Source organism: Acinonyx jubatus, chromosome X (genome assembly GCF_027475565.1).
Source record: "Acinonyx jubatus isolate Ajub_Pintada_27869175 chromosome X, VMU_Ajub_asm_v1.0, whole genome shotgun sequence".
NCBI classification, from domain to species: Eukaryota; Metazoa; Chordata; class Mammalia; order Carnivora; family Felidae; genus Acinonyx; species Acinonyx jubatus.
The window spans coordinates 122,664,319-122,681,679 of NC_069389.1; the positions used below are offsets into that span (position 1 = coordinate 122,664,319).

Here is a 17,361-nt window from a genome sequence, read left to right on the forward strand (position 1 = left end):
CACCAGCTGGGGTTGTTTCCTGTGGCTGCTGTCACAGGTGACCCCAAAGGGAGGGACTTAAATCTTTCCTTTCCTCTTCCAGCTGCTGGTGGCCCCAGGTGTTCCTTGGCTCGTGGCCACATCCCTTCGGTCTTGGCCTCTGTTCTCACCTGGCCTTCTCCTCTGTGTGTCTGTGTGTCTCCCGTTTCTCTATTACCAAATAAGGTCATGTGCACAGGTCCAGGGGTCACGACACGGGCACGTCTTTTAGGGGGCTACTCTTCGGTCCACAATACCAACCACCAGCCAGAGGGAGCTTCCCGAAACGTAAGCCGGAACGGGCTCTGCCCTGCCTACCACCTCCCCGGGCCCCTTCAGCTAACCGCTCTCGGCTCCCACCGCTTTGCCGTCCGTGCCAACAGCCTGGCGCGGCTCCCCGGAGGTGGTAGTCTGCCACCTGAGGGTCTTCAAAATGTTCGGCCAAGGGGAGGGACTCGCGTCGCCTACCCTGTCCCCAGCTCTCACTGTCTGCGGCAAGGCGCGGGCCCCCTGGGCGGAGTACCTGTGTGCGCTGCGTGTTTGTGCGCGGGTGCCCGTGCGCGTGCGGGTGGAGGGACTCAGGGCCCCAAGCCCCCTGTGCAGCTAACCCCCGTCATGCCTGGAGCACCGTGTCACTGCTGACTGTCCCCTACCCGAGGCCGAAACCCAGACCACGCAGAATGGCAGCCGAAAGCGGCATACCATGCACACACACCCCCCACACTCACCCACAAACGTGCACACGCATCAGGCACGCCCCCCTCCCCGCGCGCACACGGAGGGCTGCACCGTGCATACACGTCACACACCCAAATCCTATCACTCTGCCCTCTGGCCCCCGGGCCCGGAGGCCTGCAGGTGACCTCCTCATCCCCCGTGTTTGTCAGTTAAACAGCACGGCTGGAACTCCTCCTTCCCCCCCCCTCCCGCCCCCCCGCCGGGCCTTTTGTGGTGTGAAGTCTCAGCTCAGCAAGTAATAGGTGCCTGTGAATGTGAGTCAAGGGAACGACTCAATGAACACATTAATTTTTAAAACCCTGGGTCACAGGGCACCCTCCTGGCAGGCAGCCTGGACACAGTGGTTGACAAATGAATAATTCACTAGCCACCAGTGGGAGCCAGCAAACCTCCAGGCTGCTCGGCTCTCCCACCACCAAGCCACACCCACGGTGCCGGCCCTCCCTTCCTGGTCACCTGTCACCACTCCCCCGAAAGTGGCTTCCCCCCTCTCACCACGCACCCATCCCCTGACCTTGCCCCAGGGATTATCTTCAGACCCTGTACAGAGAAGGATTCTGTGACATTTGCCAACACTTCCTCCAATTGCCTTGGCAATGGCGCCGTCTCCTAATGAGGGAGGGAGGGCTCGGGCTGAGGCTCAAAGGGTGGGGCAGAGAAGGGAGAGATGCACTGGGGGCGCAGGGGAGAGGCCGTGCCCAGGCCAGGCCACCGGAAGGCTGGGTGGTCTTCATCAAACACAGGGGATGGTTTCCAAAGTGCTGACCCTGCCCACCTCCTCCCCAGTGGCCTTCACCCTGGGAGCGGTCGGTTGGAGAGCAGCGTCATCCAAGTCCAGTCCCGTCACCTGTCCTTGGAACCTGAGAACGTCGCTCCGCTGTAACCCCTTCTTGCCCACCTCACCCCCTCTCCTCCAACACCTCCCGGGCCTCCGATCGCTCGCCGTCAGCAAGCCCAACTGCCTTCCTCTGGGTCCGCCTCCGGGTTTCCGCTGCCCTCTTCCCTACTGCCCTTCTCAGCTCCGCAACTCGGAAGCCGTGGGTGTCCGGAGGCGGGAAGTCCAAGACCAGTGCGCCGGGACAGTTGGCTTCTGGTGAGGACCCTGTTCCGGGTTGCAGAAAGCCAAGTTCTCACCCTGTTCTCACGTGGTAGGAGGGGCAAACCACCGTCTGGGGTTTCTTTTATAAGAGTACTGATTCCACTCATGAGGCTCTGCCCTCGGGAGCTACTCAGCGGCCCCCCTCCAAATACCATCACCTCGGCCATTCGGTTTCACCATGCGGGTTTGGGAGGAGGGACACATTCAGACCCTAGGCCCACCGAGGTCATGTGCCACTTCCAAGCTGTCTCCTCCCAGCGACACCTGTGGCAGGTGACCTCCCTGTAATGCAGGGTCTGGCTCCTTACTTTAAAGTGTGACAGCCAACAGCTTCGAAGCCTCATCCTCCCTGTCCCTTGTGCCCCACACATGGGCAAGCTGATGTCAAAGCCTCCGGGCTCCCTTCCTTGGCATCAGAGGGGAGTTCGCACCACCCACGGGAACCCCCGCCCCTGCTCTAGCTCCAAACACAACAGAGACACCCCCGCACCCCCTGCCCGGTCTCCTTTCCATGTCCTCTCAAGTCGTCTTCTGACCACCTTGGGGACCTGCCGTGCGATCCCAGGAAGCCTCAATGTGTGAGTAAGGAACCTTTTCAGAACCTCTTGGGGGTGTGGTGCCATCGGTCTCCACGCCCAAGGCAAATTTGGGGTGGGAGGTCAATCCCGTTTCTAAAGGGGGACCACAACACACTCCTTCCTGCCCCAAACACTCTCCTCTTGTGGACTCATCACCCCCACTCTCCTGGCTCCCTGCCTCCCTCCCCCACGGACTGAGTGCCTGCATGAGCCAGGCTCAGGCCTGCTGCTGGGACGAAGCAGACAGGGTCTCCCTTCAGTTGCCTTGCCCTCCTCCCCCACCTCGCATGCTGCACACAAAGCAACCTTTGTCAAACCAAAATCTGGTCGGGGGCCCTCCCTTCTCGGAGCCTGCAAAGCCATATTAGCTGCCTGGACACAGCTCTATTTACCTGGCAGGTCAGTGTTCAGTTTTACTAAAGAAGGTGGAAGTTTCCTTACAAGTGGGGAAACTGTGGGGATAATGGCTCTTGGTTAATCTACTACCTGAGATTATTTCCTTTTTCACAGTTTTGAGTAAAAACCAGCTCTACAGAGAGAGAGATCGAACAGCTCTGAACACCCATGAGATCTCATGTGACCAAGTTGGACCCCAGAAGTGTGGAAAGTCGGCATGAGGGTTAGAAAACCCACTCCAGCAATAGACATGTACAAATAGCTGCTACAGCTCCAGAGACAAAAAGTAGATTCGTGGGTGCCAGGGGCTGGGGGAGGAGGGGAGGGGTGTGGGGGGAGCAACGGAAGTAACTGTTAATAGGGACAGGGCTTCTTTGGGGAAGTGATAAACACGTTCCGGAATTAGATTGTGGCGATGGTGGCAGAAGTCTGGATATACTAAAAACCATTGCATTGTATAGTTTAAATGGGTGCATTTTATGGTATGTGAATTATATCTCAATAAAGCTGTTGTGTAAAAACATTACCATGGATAGCTGTGCCACCAAGGACAAAATCCTCCCATGGGGAGAAAGCGTTTCAGAAGGGAGAGCCGAAGACTGGCCAGCAAAGGGAATCAGAGGGCAAAGCTGTGCTGGTGGAGCGACCACAAGGTGTTTTTCGAAGAGCTAAGGCTCTGCGTGGACAAGCACACGGACCCATGCAGCAGAAGCTGACAAGCCGAGGGGAGGGCAGTAGGACAGGTGCAGCGAGGGTGGTGACACTGTGCTACAGAAAGGTCCGGGGACCCTGGGGAAGACAGAGAGTTCAGGGAAGACCCAGAGGTGTAACACATGCCCTCAAAGTCCAGAAATGGGGCTAACGGTATCAATTCTGAAACCCAAGACTCTGAGAGGCGAGGCCCCTTGACGAGGAAAGCTTGGGTCTGGTGGAAACATCCTGCCTGTCATTCTGCTTACCCGAGGCCCACCACCCAGACTGAAAGTCGATGCAGACAGACATCTTGACCCGAGTCCATCTGATGGGTGATCTCCTTAACCCATAGGCCACTTGAAAACAGAGACAGGGACCAGAGCGATGTGGCCCCAAGCCAAGGGATGCCTGGAACTACCGGAGGCTGGGAGACTCCTCGCCTCGTGCCCTGTTCTCGGAGGGAAGAAGGCCTGAGGAGGCATAATTTGTCCGAGGGCGCTGAGAAATAAAACAGATGAAGAGGGTGCAGATGAAGAAATCAGATCCAAGAAGGTCAGGTGGCTTCTCAAGGTCACCCAGCACATGGATGCCATTCCAGATGTGGCGCCTTGAGCTCCTGGCACAGTACTTTCCTTGTTATCCCGAATGGGCCCCATTGAGGTTGGAAAGTGAGGTCCTGACCAGTGTTGCCATCCTTGCCAGCGCCTCTGTCCTGTGTGCTGTGTCATCGTGCCCTGTACGTCTCTAACTGTAGCCCTCCCAGTGTTTCCACCAGACCCTCTCGGGGTTACTGTCCACAAAGCCTTTCCTGTGGTTGGGACCACTGAGGCTTGGGGCCAGAACTGCTGCCTTCCTCACTCTCCCCCTGGCTTCCTCACTCCCATATCTTTGGCCGTGGGGCCAGCACAATGCAGATTTTCACTCACGTGTCCACCATCATTTGACCAACTCTGTGTCCAGGCTCAAAGTCCAGAGGGAGAATCTGATTGGATGAGCCTAGTTAATGAACACATCACCCTGAAACAGGAAGCCACCTTTGGTCAGCTAGGGGCAGTCCAATGTTTGTTCTGGTCCCTGTGGAAGGGAACGTGTGAAGGGAGGCAGTGACCAGCCAACTCGGTTCGGGAGCCCAGGGACATCCATTCGACAGGGCCACTGCAAGCACACCTGCGTCCACTGCCTTGGGTCCACACTTTGTGCGCCACTCCCTTACACCTAGAAAGGGACTTAGAAAAGGACAAGTGAAGCCAGTCAGAGATCTTGTCTCTGCTATTTGTTTAATGGGCAGGGAAGTCAAACCCTCATGGCAGGCAGTCAATAGAGGCAACTATTAGAAGAGTTACAATGTTAGGGAGAAGTCAAGCAAGTGAAATGATAACAAAGTGCTTCTGGACTGGAAAGGGAAAGACAAAACTCTCTCTTCACGGATGATACAATCTTGTATACAGAAAATCTGAGGGAATCCACAAAAACCAACCAACCAACCAAACAACAACCTATTAGACTGAATAAAAAAGTTCAGCAGAATTCTAGATCAATATATACCAACCAACTGCATTTCGGTACACTATCGAGAAACAATCCAGAATGAAGTTAACGGTTCTATTTACCATGGTATCAAAAAGAATAAAATACCTAGGAATAAAGGTAACAAAAGAAGGGCAAGACTTGTACAACAATATCAAACAAGATGTGAATAAACAAAAAGACATCTCAAGTTCATGGGTCAAAAGACCTATTATGAAAATGACAATAGTTTCCACATTGATCTACAAATTCAGCGCTATCCCTATCAAAATTCCAGCTGGCTGTGTGTGTGTGTGTGTGTGTGCAGAAATTGATGAGCCAATCCTAAAATTCACATGGGAATGCAAGGGACCCTGAAGAGCTAAAACAATCTTCAAAAGGAACAAACCTGGAGGATTCACACTTTCTGATTTTAAGTGTTTATTCATTTATTTTTGACGAGGGTGGGGGCAGAGAGAGAGAGGGAGGGAGAGAATCCCAAGCAGGCCCTGCGCTGTCAGCACAGAGCCTGACGTGGGGCTCGATCTCACAAACCCTGAGATCAAGACCTGAGCCAAGATCGAGAGTTGGACACTTCACTGACTGAGCCACCTCGGTGTGCCCTGTGATTCCTGTAGCTTGATGGTAACTTTTTTTTTTTTCCTGTTTGTATTTTATTTTTTATTTTTTTTATATATGAAATTTATTGTCAAATTGGTTTCCATACAACACCCAGTGCTCATCCCAAAAGGTGCCCTCCTCAACACCCATCATCAGCCACCCTCTCCTCCCTCCCACCCCCCATCAACCCTCAGTTTGTTCTCAGTTTTTAACAGTCTCTTATGCTTTGGCTCTCTCCCACTCTAACCTCTTTTTTTTTTTCCTTCCCCTCCCCCATGGGTTCCTGTTAAGTTTCTCAGGATCCACATAAGAGTGAAACCATATGGTATCTGTCCTTCTCTGTATGGCTTATTTCACTTAGCATCACACTCTCCAGTTCGCTTGATGGTAACTTTTAAAATCAATAACTGTGTCAGGGCACCTGGGTGACTCAGTCGGTTAAGCATCCGGCTCTTGATTTTGGCTCAGGTCATGATCTCAGGGTCATGGGTTCTAGCCCCTCATTGGGCTCCGTGTTGGGCATGAAGTCTACTTAAAAAAAAAATAAGCTACAGGCCTCGAGACTGTGTAGAACAGTCTGTGTAGAACTGAGAGCCCATAAACAAGAATAGCCTCTTCTACAAATGGCACTGGGACAACTAGACAGCTGCCTGCACAAGAATGACATTGGATCCCCTATCTCACACCATATACAAAAATTAACTGAAAATGCATCATAAACCTAAACATAAGAGTCAAAACTATAAAACTATAAAAGTCTTGTATAGTTTAAAAACTATAATACTCTTTTATAGTTTAAAAACTATAAAAACCATAAGCATAAATCTTTGTGACCTTGGATGAAGCTGTGAGATCACAACCCGAGCCGAAGTTGGACAGCCAACCAACTGAATGACCCGGGCGCCCCTAAACAGTTCTGTTCTGAGATTGGCTGGGTTGGAAGGTACAGAAAAAAAAAAATTAAACGGTTCTGTGATCCATAGCACACCACCGAGAAAGTGACTTGTACCTGGAATATATAAAGAACCATTACAACTCATTAATAAGAACACAAATAACCCAATTAAAAGGGGGCAAAAGATCTGAATGGACATTTCTCTGAAGACCGTATACAGTGTGCCGTGAGTTTGTGAAAAGATGCTCAGCACCACTAGACATTAGGGAAATGCAAATCAGAACCACAAAACAGTACTTCCTGCCTGCTGAGGTAGCTATCACTAAAAAGACATAACAACAAATGTTGTCAAGGATGTGAAGGAATTGGAACCCTCACACATTGCTGGTGGGAATGTAAAATGGTGCAGCCACTATGGAAAAGTTTGGCATTTCCTCAAAAAGTTAAATATAGAGTTATCATATGGCACGACAATTTCACTCCTAAGTATATACCCAAGAGAAATGAAAGCATATGGCCACACAAAATCTTATACGTGAATGCTTATAGCAGATTTATTCATGATCGCTTAAAAAGCGAAAACAACCCAAGCGTCCATCAACTGATGAATGGATAAGTAAAGTGTGGTCTCTCCATACAATGGAATATTATTGGGTCATAAAAAGTAATGAACTATTAATAGGTACTACAACGTGGACGAACTTTCAAAACGTTATACAAAGTCCAAGAAGCCAAACGCAAAAGATCACATACTGTATGATTCCATTTATATTATTTATTTTGAGAGCGAGAGGCAATGTGTGCGAGCAGGGGAGGGGCAGAGAGAGAGAGAGAGAGAGAGAGAGAGAGAATCCCAAGCAGGCTCCGAGACAGGGCTCGATCTCACGGTTCGGTTAAATGAGATCTTGATCTGAGCTGAAATCGAGTGCAACACCTAACCAACTGAGCTAGCCAGGTGCCCTGAATTGTCTACTTTAAATGAGTAAGTTGGTATGTAAATTATGTCTCCAGAAAGCTGTATTTGTTTTTAAATGAAAGCCAGAAGGAAACGTTTAAATTGTTACTGCCCTGGGGCAGGTCTAGCTAGAAGATAAAGCAGGCGGTCCTGAGTGAAGGCCACCTCCAGGGTCTCAGAGGCCCTGTGTGAAGCTGCCAGGGAGTAACGTCAGGGGCCAGGTGTCAGCATGGGGGGGGGACGCGTCCCTGTACTGTCTTGGAATTTCCTGTAATTTCAAACCAAAAACAAAACAAAACAACGATGTCACATGCGCCGGCCTCTTATCTGGAGGCCCTGGAAGATTCTGCTTCCAAGTATATTCAGGTCATTGGCAGAACCTAGTTGCTTGAGGCGGTAGGACTGAGGTCACCATTTCCCTGACACATGGCTGCGGGCTGGAATTCTTCTCATTATCTTTGAATCTTTCTTACTCCCGTCTGGTCTCAGCTGGAAAATTCTGCTTGTCAGGACTCCTGTGACAACCTTGGACCCAGCCTATAATCTAGCCTAACATTCCTATATCCGGGTCAGTTGGTTAGTAGCCTTAATTACATCTCCAAAGTCCCCTTGGCCATGCAATGTAACATCTTCATGGGCGTGACATCAGAGGGCAAGGGTCACCAGGGACGCAATTATGCTTAGCAGGAGTGAATTATTTAAAAGCTATGTCGTTGTACGGTGACAGATGGTTGCTACACTTGTGGTGAGCAGAGTATAACATATGGAGATGTTGAATCACTCACTATACTGCACACCTGAAACCAATGTCACATTGCATGACGACTATATTGAAATGGAAACTAAAGAAAGAAAAAGTTTAAAAGTGAATGAATGAATGAATGCTATTTGGGATACAAACCCCCCAGAATGGGTGAGGATTGGGTGTCGGGGAGGAGGGAGGGGAGCATCAAGGACTTGCTCCCAGTTTGGGGCAACCCAGGGGGAAAGGCCTGGGCAGACGTGAGAGGGACCGAGGTCACCCAAAACGAGAGTGGGCCGTGGGGAGAATGCCCGGGGAGGGTCCGGCTGTGATCCCCTCCCGGGATGCTCTCCTCCCCCTCTCCCGCCCCAAGCTCAGCCTGCGGTTTTCCTCCGTGGACCCGGCTTTGGAGGGCCAGTCTCCTGTTTCCTTCGTCTGCGAAGACCCCCCTCCTAAATCAAGGCCGGAAGGAATCCCAGGGAGCGCAGGTGGCCGCCCGCCCCTCCGAGCCCGGCGTGCCCGCTGCAGCCTGCCACTAGGGGGCAGAGTAGTCTACACCGAAAGCCGCGCCGCTGGCGTGGGTGCGGGTGCGCGCACGCGCGCGCCCCTGTGCTCGCTCCTGGACGGCGCGCTCGTCTCTGGGCCGAAGGAACTCCGCTCACTCCCCCTGCCAGTCAGGGCGTCCTCCCCCCTGCCAGGTGGCTCACAGGGTCCCCTAGGCCGGAAACCGGAAAGTGGGCTCTGAGAATAGAGAGAGGTCAGCGAAGGGGGAGCCCAGCGGGTTTCCGTCCCACCCCAGTCGCCCACAAAGCACCGACGTTGCGCTGTTCCGCCCGAAGAAGGGATCTAATCCGGGGTAGAGATTGAGGGTTGTGGCGGCGCCCACGGCCTGGAAGGTTGGGGCCTTCAGAGAAAGGAGGGGAGCGCGTCCCCTCTCCAGCCCCGTCAAACTCAGGCCCGGCACCCTCGGTGCCAGCTCTCCAGAATTGAAATTCACGGCAAAATCCAGAACTAGTGAATAACTGGGCTCAGGTCCCAGAAATAGGCTGCCCTTTCTTCGGGGTGAGGGGAAGATCCTCCCAGCTTCCTGTTGCCATGGTTTCCACTCCGCTACCAGGCAGACAGCTTGGTGGAAGCCATTTCCTGCAACGGGATGCTGGTGCCGCCGGAATGCGCAGCTGACGGGGGCCAAAGGAGAGCCGGGTGGAAAAAAAGAAACCCTGGTCCCACAGATCCTGCAGCCAGAGAGTAAATGTCAGGGCGTTACGCGCTCCTCGAGCACACGGGTCGGGAGGCCTTGAAGAGAGACTACACAGGAAAAAACAAAATCAAAGAATGCGAAAGCTAAAACATGCTTTGGCAGAACGTGCCGGTGGTTGGGGCACCGGTCGTGGGTTCCCGGGACAGGGGAAGCCCTCTTCTCTTCTGGCCAGAGAAACGAAGCGAGACGGAAGAGCCCTTAGGCCATGCTACCCACACAAGAAGGTCTTGGGGGTCCCCAGCGGGCACAGCGCGACAGACTCTGAGCTCCGGCTCTTTTGTGCCCTGACATTTGGAGCCTTAGGACATTGCTAGCAGGTCAGAGCCAGGGGCCCCGAGGCCGCAGCTCTCCTGTTGAGCCACGTCTGTTCTCCAAGAGTCCACGGATGCCCTGTAGGCCTGCACAGCCCAGGTGGTGAGCCCCTGTGGTCCCCAAACCTACAGGCTGCCCCTATGCTGACTCAGGGACGCTCTCACCTCTGCCCTGCTGTTCGTCCTGAAACCACAGCCCAGTGATTTGGGGTCTACACTGAGTGTCTCCCCACCCTGCCCCCATAGCCTCAGTCATGAGAAATGTGTCTGGGGCTGCCAGTCAACCTGGCTTGGCTTGTGGAAAGGAGAGTCCTTTGGGGGGCTGCCCTCTGCCCCCAGACCCCCGTCCTGGCTGCCTTCTGGGAGAGGCCGCTGCCCCCAGCCAAGGCCCACTGCTGGCCCCATCTGGAGAGGACGGAGCCCGGAAACAGGCATCATACCTGGGCCTGCAGCCCCTCTGGCACTTCCTGGGGCTCCAGCTACCATTCCAGACCTTTCGTGCTGGTGTAACTGAGGATACGGTTCGTTGACGCTAGTCAGGCGTGTTCTGGCACTTCCCGACCCCCACTCCCTCACCCCTGACGATGAACTTTGCTGGCTCTTTTGAGCGATTAAAATTCAGCCCAGATTCGCATCCCATTCGAAACTCCCCCTCCCCATCCCCACGACTGGAATGGAGAGGAATAGAGACAGGGTGCTCTGACTTCCCCTCCAACACCGCCTGCCTCTGCTGAGGCGGGCAGGCCTGGTCTTGCGCCCCAGGCCCAAGGTCGAAGCGGGAAGGGTGCCCCATCTTCATCCGTGGCTTCTGCCAAGGGGGTCGCTCCTTTCCCGGGATGGGCTCAGGCCCCTCTTTGCTAAGGATCCTTTAAGGCCGGCAAGCCCTTCTGTCTTTGGGCCCCAGCCCAGGTGACTGCCCCCTGCAAGGACAGCCGCCTGGGCCGCACTCCGATCTCAGCGCTCTGGGCCCAGTCTGCCTGCTGCCAGGGTAAAGGGGAACCGGGGTACGGGTGCCTCAGACTTTCCTTCCCAGCACACACACTCAGTCCCTCCCGGCCCGACCGGGCAGCTCTTCGGAGAAGCCTCCTTTCTCCAGAAAGCCCCACGGGCAGACGGGGGAAGAGGGCAGACGCAGGCACCCCACTCACAAGCCCAGCCTAGACCGCGCTCCCCATACCTAACTTCCTGCTTGGAAGGCAGCCCAGAAGTGGGTCTTCCAAGAGAGCAAGGGGTCCTTCTCCCCAGACTAAACCATTAAGAGCTTCTGTGTGGGCAGCAGAGGAGGCCTTGCCCCCCAAAGGTGGTGGAGGCTCACAGGGGGTGAGGGCTCAAGGGAGCTTCCAGGGGAGGGTACTAAAGGAGGAGAAGGATCTAGAAGTCTGGGTGGAGTTCTCCAGGCCGAGGGAAGGGACCAGAAGGAATCACAGGGAGGAAGTGGGGCGCCCTGGAAGCTACCTGGGGGCTGGAGAGGCCCCTACCCTGCCCCCAGCCTCAGGGCTCAGGGCCCCCATCAAACTGGGCCCCGCACCTGCATCTGGGCTTTATTTGCTCCCAACTTTTCGGCATTTTAAGGATTAAAACCAACAACAAAGGAGGAAAACAAAGCATTCCTCTCAGTGCAGCTTGCTTTAATCCGTGTTTCTATAGTAGTTAACGTGGATCCCTGGGCCCCTCCACAGCAAACAGTTACTGGATTAACTCGCCTACTCCTCCTCTGAAGGACACACTGTTCTTGCCCCATTTTACGCGGGAGCAGGCTGGTGTGACCTGTCCGGGGTCAAGGGCCAGTGACAGCAGAGCCGTTGGGTGCAGAGGCCATGAGAAGCCAGGACGACACCCGGCATATTTGTCCCTTTCTATTTTGTCCTCTCTGGAATACTTCAAGGACTTTTTTGCCTTTTGGTATAAAGATCTTTTTCTAAGGTTGTTTCGTTCGAAGCATTAACATATTTTGCACACTTTGTGTTTCCCGGTCCCATTTTCTTTGTGAATTTGATGTAGTGCCACGTAGCATGCAGCCCAGGGCAGTCACTGGCCATCCCACTTGCCCCTTCCTGGGACAAAACTGGTGGCGTGGCGTGGCTGCAGTGAGCACCCACGTCCGCTGTGCGCCCAGCGCCCCAGGGCGCAGCCAGGGCGAGGCAATGCCAAGTGCAAGGACTGACAGGCAGCTCTAGGAAACGCCGCGCCGTGGAGACCCCAGGGCAGCTAGACATGGCTCCTTTTGAAGGAAAGGGGAAAAGAGCACCCAGGAGACGGAGTACCCGTAACCCAGCTGTGAAGCAATCCTTGGAAACACAGCACGCACACAGAAGGGCCTTCGGTGAATTGATTTCAAAATGCTTAATTTTTTTTTTAATTAGGCAAATTGATCATTAGAGAACTGATTACGCCAGAGTCACTGTTAGAATAAAAGGTGAAAATAAACTCCTTCATTTGAATTCCAAATTCGGGCTTGGAGGTGACCCGGTAATGAGACCAACCAGTCATTAGGCAAACTGGCTAATGGATCCGGTGGGCGGAGGTAACCTTGAGTCTTCTCTCCTCCAAGAGTGGGGGTGCTGGGCCTGGCTGCACAGCGGGGGCAGCAGGAATGTTCCTTGCGCTTGACCCCCCGGCCCGGCCCGGGTAGGGTGGCTGCTCGCGGGGTCCGGAGAGGGAGTGCTGGTTATGGAAACAGGATGGGGGCAGGAGGCCCCCCCAGGAGGGGAGGCTGGGGTGATCTGTAGGTGGGGACCATTTGAGGCAGGAAGTACTTCAGCGCACTAAGCACAGGGTGCCACCCGACCAGTGCCTCCGGCTGGCTGACGTGACCGAGACCTGGGGGTCAGAGCAGCGGGCCCCGTTCCGAAGCGAGGCACCAGAGCCTGAGGGCTGCTTCCGAGGTTCCCGGCCACAACTGGATCGCAGGGCCTCTCCACAGGTCATTCAGCGGAACTCTCCGTGTTTAAAACTGTTTCTTTTAGGTACCAAGAAGACACAAAGAATATTTTCAGAACAGGCGTGAGTGTGAAGAACAATACCATGCACGTCTGTGTACTCTGCACCCAGCTTGGAAAAAGAAAGGTGACGTTACCTGTGAAGGACCTTGAGTGCCCCTCCTCGTCCCCCCACTGCCCTCGCCCCGTTTCAGAGGTGACCTCTTTCTTGAATTGTGCCTTTACCAGCCCCCGTACTTTTTTTCCCCCCGTTTCACCATGTTTGTGTGCAAAACCCCAAACAACACACTGATTTGTTTTGCCTGATTTGAACTTTATGTAGATGGAATCATGCTCATTGTATTTTTCTGCAACCCGCTTTCCCACTGAGCTCGAGATTCCCAACACTCATCCGTGCTGCTCCATGAGAGCTGGAATCAGTCTGTCCTCTGAGCATTCTATTCTGTTCCCTTGGGGGACTAACTCTTAACCTCCAGCAGTTCAGTCCCCTTGTCGGCTTCATGAGCTAGCTGCCATGAGCCTGATGGGCAGTGGGGTTGTCTCTGCCTCCTGTGACGGTACAAACAGCACAAGTTTCTCTCGTAATTACATCCAGGGGGAAGTCCCTGCGCCACAGGAAACGTGTGCTCCCCCTTTTCCGAGGAATGACAAGTGATCGCGCCAGTGCCCAGGCCCACCTGCAGTATCCGAGTTTTCTTGCGGCTCCCCAGGCTTGCCAACACCTCGTGTCGTCAGACTCTATTTGCCATACAGATAACCAATTGCCCCAGCTGTATATACTCAAAAACGTCCCCTTCCCCCCCACCCTCGAACTGCAGCACCAGCTTTGGCATAAATGGAGTTTCTACATGCTTTGTCCACGTCCACATTCTCTATTCTGTCCCTTCGGTCGATTTGCCCATCATTTTGCCAACACCACATCATCTTAAATGCAGTAGCTTTAGAATAATCCAATGTATAAATCAAATGGAAGAGAATTGGCATGTTCAAAACATCGATTGTTTTGGAGAATTCTGAGTAACCAAGATAATGGCAAAACTCTCAACATAGCTTCCAAACAAAAATCAATGAAAAAAAAAAAAAACAAGAACAAATAAAACCACACAAAACCCATGGCCTCAGCATCACTAGAAGACAGAGAGCATCTGAACGTCGAATTACCTCTAATAAATGAAATCACAAGTTTGCAGGGAATTTTCCAAAAGGGAAACACAAATGGACGAAGTCATACATCAAACAATACCATGACCACCCTGAAGGGGAAGAAAACAACTAACCCAGGTAAGTTTGAATGGTGTCCTTGGACAATATGTCCTCAAGCTAAAGACAAAAAGACAAAGAAACAAATATTGAACTCTAGAGAATAGTTTCCTTTCTTGCGGAGACATGAGGTTACAATTCTGAGACTGTTTTCTGAGCCTTCTAGGGTTGAACAAATACATACATATAGTGTGGATGATGGGAGTCAGCTTTCTCAGTGACAGAGAAAGAAGTTAGAAATAAGCAAGTGGGAAGAAGGCTAGAAAGAACATGGAATTAGAGGTGTCAGTACGAACTCGTGAAGATAAATGGATGGATGGATGGACAGATGGATGGATGATGATAGAAATGTGTGGCAGGGGCGCCTGGGTGGCTCAGTCGGTTAAGCGTCCGACTTCGACTCAGGTCACGATCTCGCGGTCCATGAGTTCAAGCCCCGCGTCGGGCTCTGGGCTGACACCTCAGAGCCTGGAGCCTGCTTCCGATTCTGTGTCTCCCTCTCTCTCTGCCCCTCCCCTGCTCATGCTCTGTCTCTCTCTGTCTCAAAAATAAATAAACGTTAAAAAATTTTAAAAGAAATGTGTGGAGGTGTACATACATATATGTAGAAGCACCTGTACAGTTTTTAATAAATGTGTGTGTGTGTGTGTGTGTGTGTGTATATAGTGTGTGTGTGTGTGTGTGTGTGTGTCATTTGCCAATAGGTCTCTAGGTGCAATTACTCATTCAGTCAGATTGAACTAGGAATGCTAGGATAAATGGCTGGTTCTAGGAATGGGGGACAGGAAAAGTCTGGAGGAGCTTAGAACATCTTGTTCTTCCAGAAGGTAAGAAATCTATGACTCTCCATTGATATAAATAAGTAAGTCAACGGGGAGAAACGAGGCTCTTCCTCACAGTAGAAAGCCAAAGAATAAGTGTAGAGGGAATGATGGAACTGGAAAATCTCCATTTGGCAACCATGATAGTAACGATTGAGTCAAGCCAAAATGATCAATGGATTAAAAAAGTAGTAGGTGAAAGTATGATGAGAAACAGGATGTTTAAATAGTCTCAAAATGTCTCTCCACAAAAGGAAAATAATAGCAACCTGATAGTGGGGAAACCTGGCAGACATCACTTGAACCATGTGATCAAAGACACCATCGCCAATAATGGAACAAACCGCCATTGTGTGCCTCCAGATCTGACATTCCTACCAAAAGTGCAAAACCTGAATCTAATGGTAAGAAAACATCAGACAAACCCAAACAGAGGGACACGCTACAAGATAACTGCCCTGTGCCCTTGAAAAATGTCAATGTCATAAAACGCAAGGATCAAAGAGCCGCTCCAGACTGAAAGTAGATACTAAAGAAATATGACGACTGAATGTAAGGCGTGATCAGAGGTGCTCCTTTTCTGGATGCAGAGAAAGGGGAACCCTCTTGCACTGCTGGTGGGAATGCAAACTGGTGCAGCCGCTCTGGAAAACAGTGTGGAGGTTCCTCAAAAACTTAAAAATAGAACTACCCTATGACCCAGCAATGGCACTACTAGGTATTTATCCAAGGGATACAGGTGTGCTGTTTTGAAGGGACACATGCACCCCCATGTTTATAGCAGCGCTATTGACAATAGCCACAGTATGGAAAGAGCCCAAGTGTCCATTGACTGATGAATGGGTATTCATATATCCATATATATCCATATATCCATACATATACAACAAGATGTGGTGTGTGTATATATATATATATACATATATATAATGGAATATTACTCAGTAATCAAAAAGGATGAAATCTTGCCATGGAACTAGAGGATCCTACTCCTGAAATCATTATTGCACTATATGCTAACTCACTTGGATGTAAATTTGAAACGAAAAATAAATTTTAAAAAAGAGGGGCTCCTTTTCTAAAAAGGACATTATTGGGACAATTGGCAAACTCTGCATGAGGTCTGTATGCTATAGTATTGTATCAACGTTAATTTCCTGATTTTGGCAACTGTACTGCGGTTCAATAAGAGAACGTTCCTTGTGTTCAAGAAATACACACTGAAGTTTTTAGAGACACAGGAGCAGAATGTCTCAATTGATTTGAAAGATCCAGAAAGTAAATATGTTGATGTAGGGGAGCACTGGGGGGTGAGGGTGTAGATATACTGAGACAGGAATGAAACAAACACAATAAAATGTCAACATTTGGGAAATCTGTATGAAGGGTATAGAAGGAATCTATCCACTATTCTGTTTTTAGCAGTTTATATTGGGATATAATTCACATGCCGTACAATTCACTGTTGGGACTATCCCTATGAATGAAATTGCTAGGTCATGTGGAAACTCTGTGTTTAACATGTTGAGAAACTGCCAAGCTTTTCCAAAGCAGCTGCACCACCAGCAACATATGACCATCTCAATTTGTCTACATCTTCGCTAATATGTTTTGTCTGTCTTTTTGATTCCAGCCATTCCAGTGGGTGTGGAGTGGGATCTCATGATGATTTGGGTTTGCATTTCCCTAATGACTAGTGATGTTGAGCATCTTCTCATGTGCTCATTAGCCACTTGCATATCTTTGGAGAAATATCTGTTCAAATTCTTTGCCCATTTTCAGAATTGGGTCATTTATCTTTTTATTGTGCAGTTGCCAAGCGTTCTTCATATATTCTAAATACAAGTCCCATAGCTGATATATGATTTCCAAGTATTTTCCCTCGTGCTGCCGATTGCCCTTTCACTTTCTTGATAGTATCATTTGCAGCGATTTATCTAGTTTATCTTTTATCACTTGAGCTTTTGGTGTCATATCTAAGAAACTATTGCCTGATCCAAGGTCAGGAAGATTTACACTTAACTTTTTTCTAAGAGTTTTATAGTCTTAGCTCTGACATCTAGGTTTCTGATCCATTTAGAGTTACTTTTTGTGTGTGGTGTAAGGTAGGGGTCCAACTTCACTCTTTTGTGTGTGGATATCCAGTTGTCCTAGCACCATTTGTTGAAAAGACCATTCTTTCTCCCATTGAATCGTCTTGGCACCCTTGTTGAAAAATTAATTGACCATAAATGTCAAGTTTTATTTCTGGACTCTCAGTTCTATTACAGTACTTTTTCAAGATTGTCTTGGCTATTCTGGATCCCTTGCATTTCCATGTGAATTTTAAGATTGACTTATCAATTTCTGCAAAAGTACCAGCTGGAATTTTGATCGGCATCACATTGAATCTAAATCAATTTGGAAAGTGTTGCCATCTTAATATTAATACTCTGATCCATGAACATGGAATGTCTCTCTACTTATTTAGATCCTCTTTAATGCCCTTAAACAATATACTGTTGTACCAGCCTTGCCATTCTGGACAT

At 50.6% G+C, this 17,361-nt stretch overlaps 1 protein-coding gene across 3 annotated transcripts; it reads left to right on the top strand.

Moving 5' to 3' along the window:
* Nucleotides 1-1,168: 1,168 nt before the first annotated feature.
* On the top strand, nucleotides 1,169-3,132 carry LOC106978651 (uncharacterized). 3 transcript variants are annotated; one of them, XR_008289914.1, is made up of 3 exons: nucleotides 1,169-1,849; nucleotides 2,171-2,433; nucleotides 2,944-3,132. XR_008289914.1 is itself a non-coding variant. In XM_053201858.1 (3 exons), the coding sequence occupies exons 1-3, from the start codon at nucleotides 1,353-1,355 to the stop codon at nucleotides 2,951-2,953; spliced, it is 792 nt and encodes a 263-aa protein (XP_053057833.1). In that variant the 5' UTR covers nucleotides 1,169-1,352; the 3' UTR covers nucleotides 2,954-3,132. The 3 variants fall into 3 exon arrangements, 2 of the variants coding, with proteins under 2 accessions (XP_053057833.1, XP_026909100.2); XM_053201858.1 differs by having other exon boundaries at nucleotides 2,149-2,433; XM_027053299.2 differs by having other exon boundaries at nucleotides 2,317-2,433.
* Nucleotides 3,133-17,361: the final 14,229 nt, after the last annotated feature.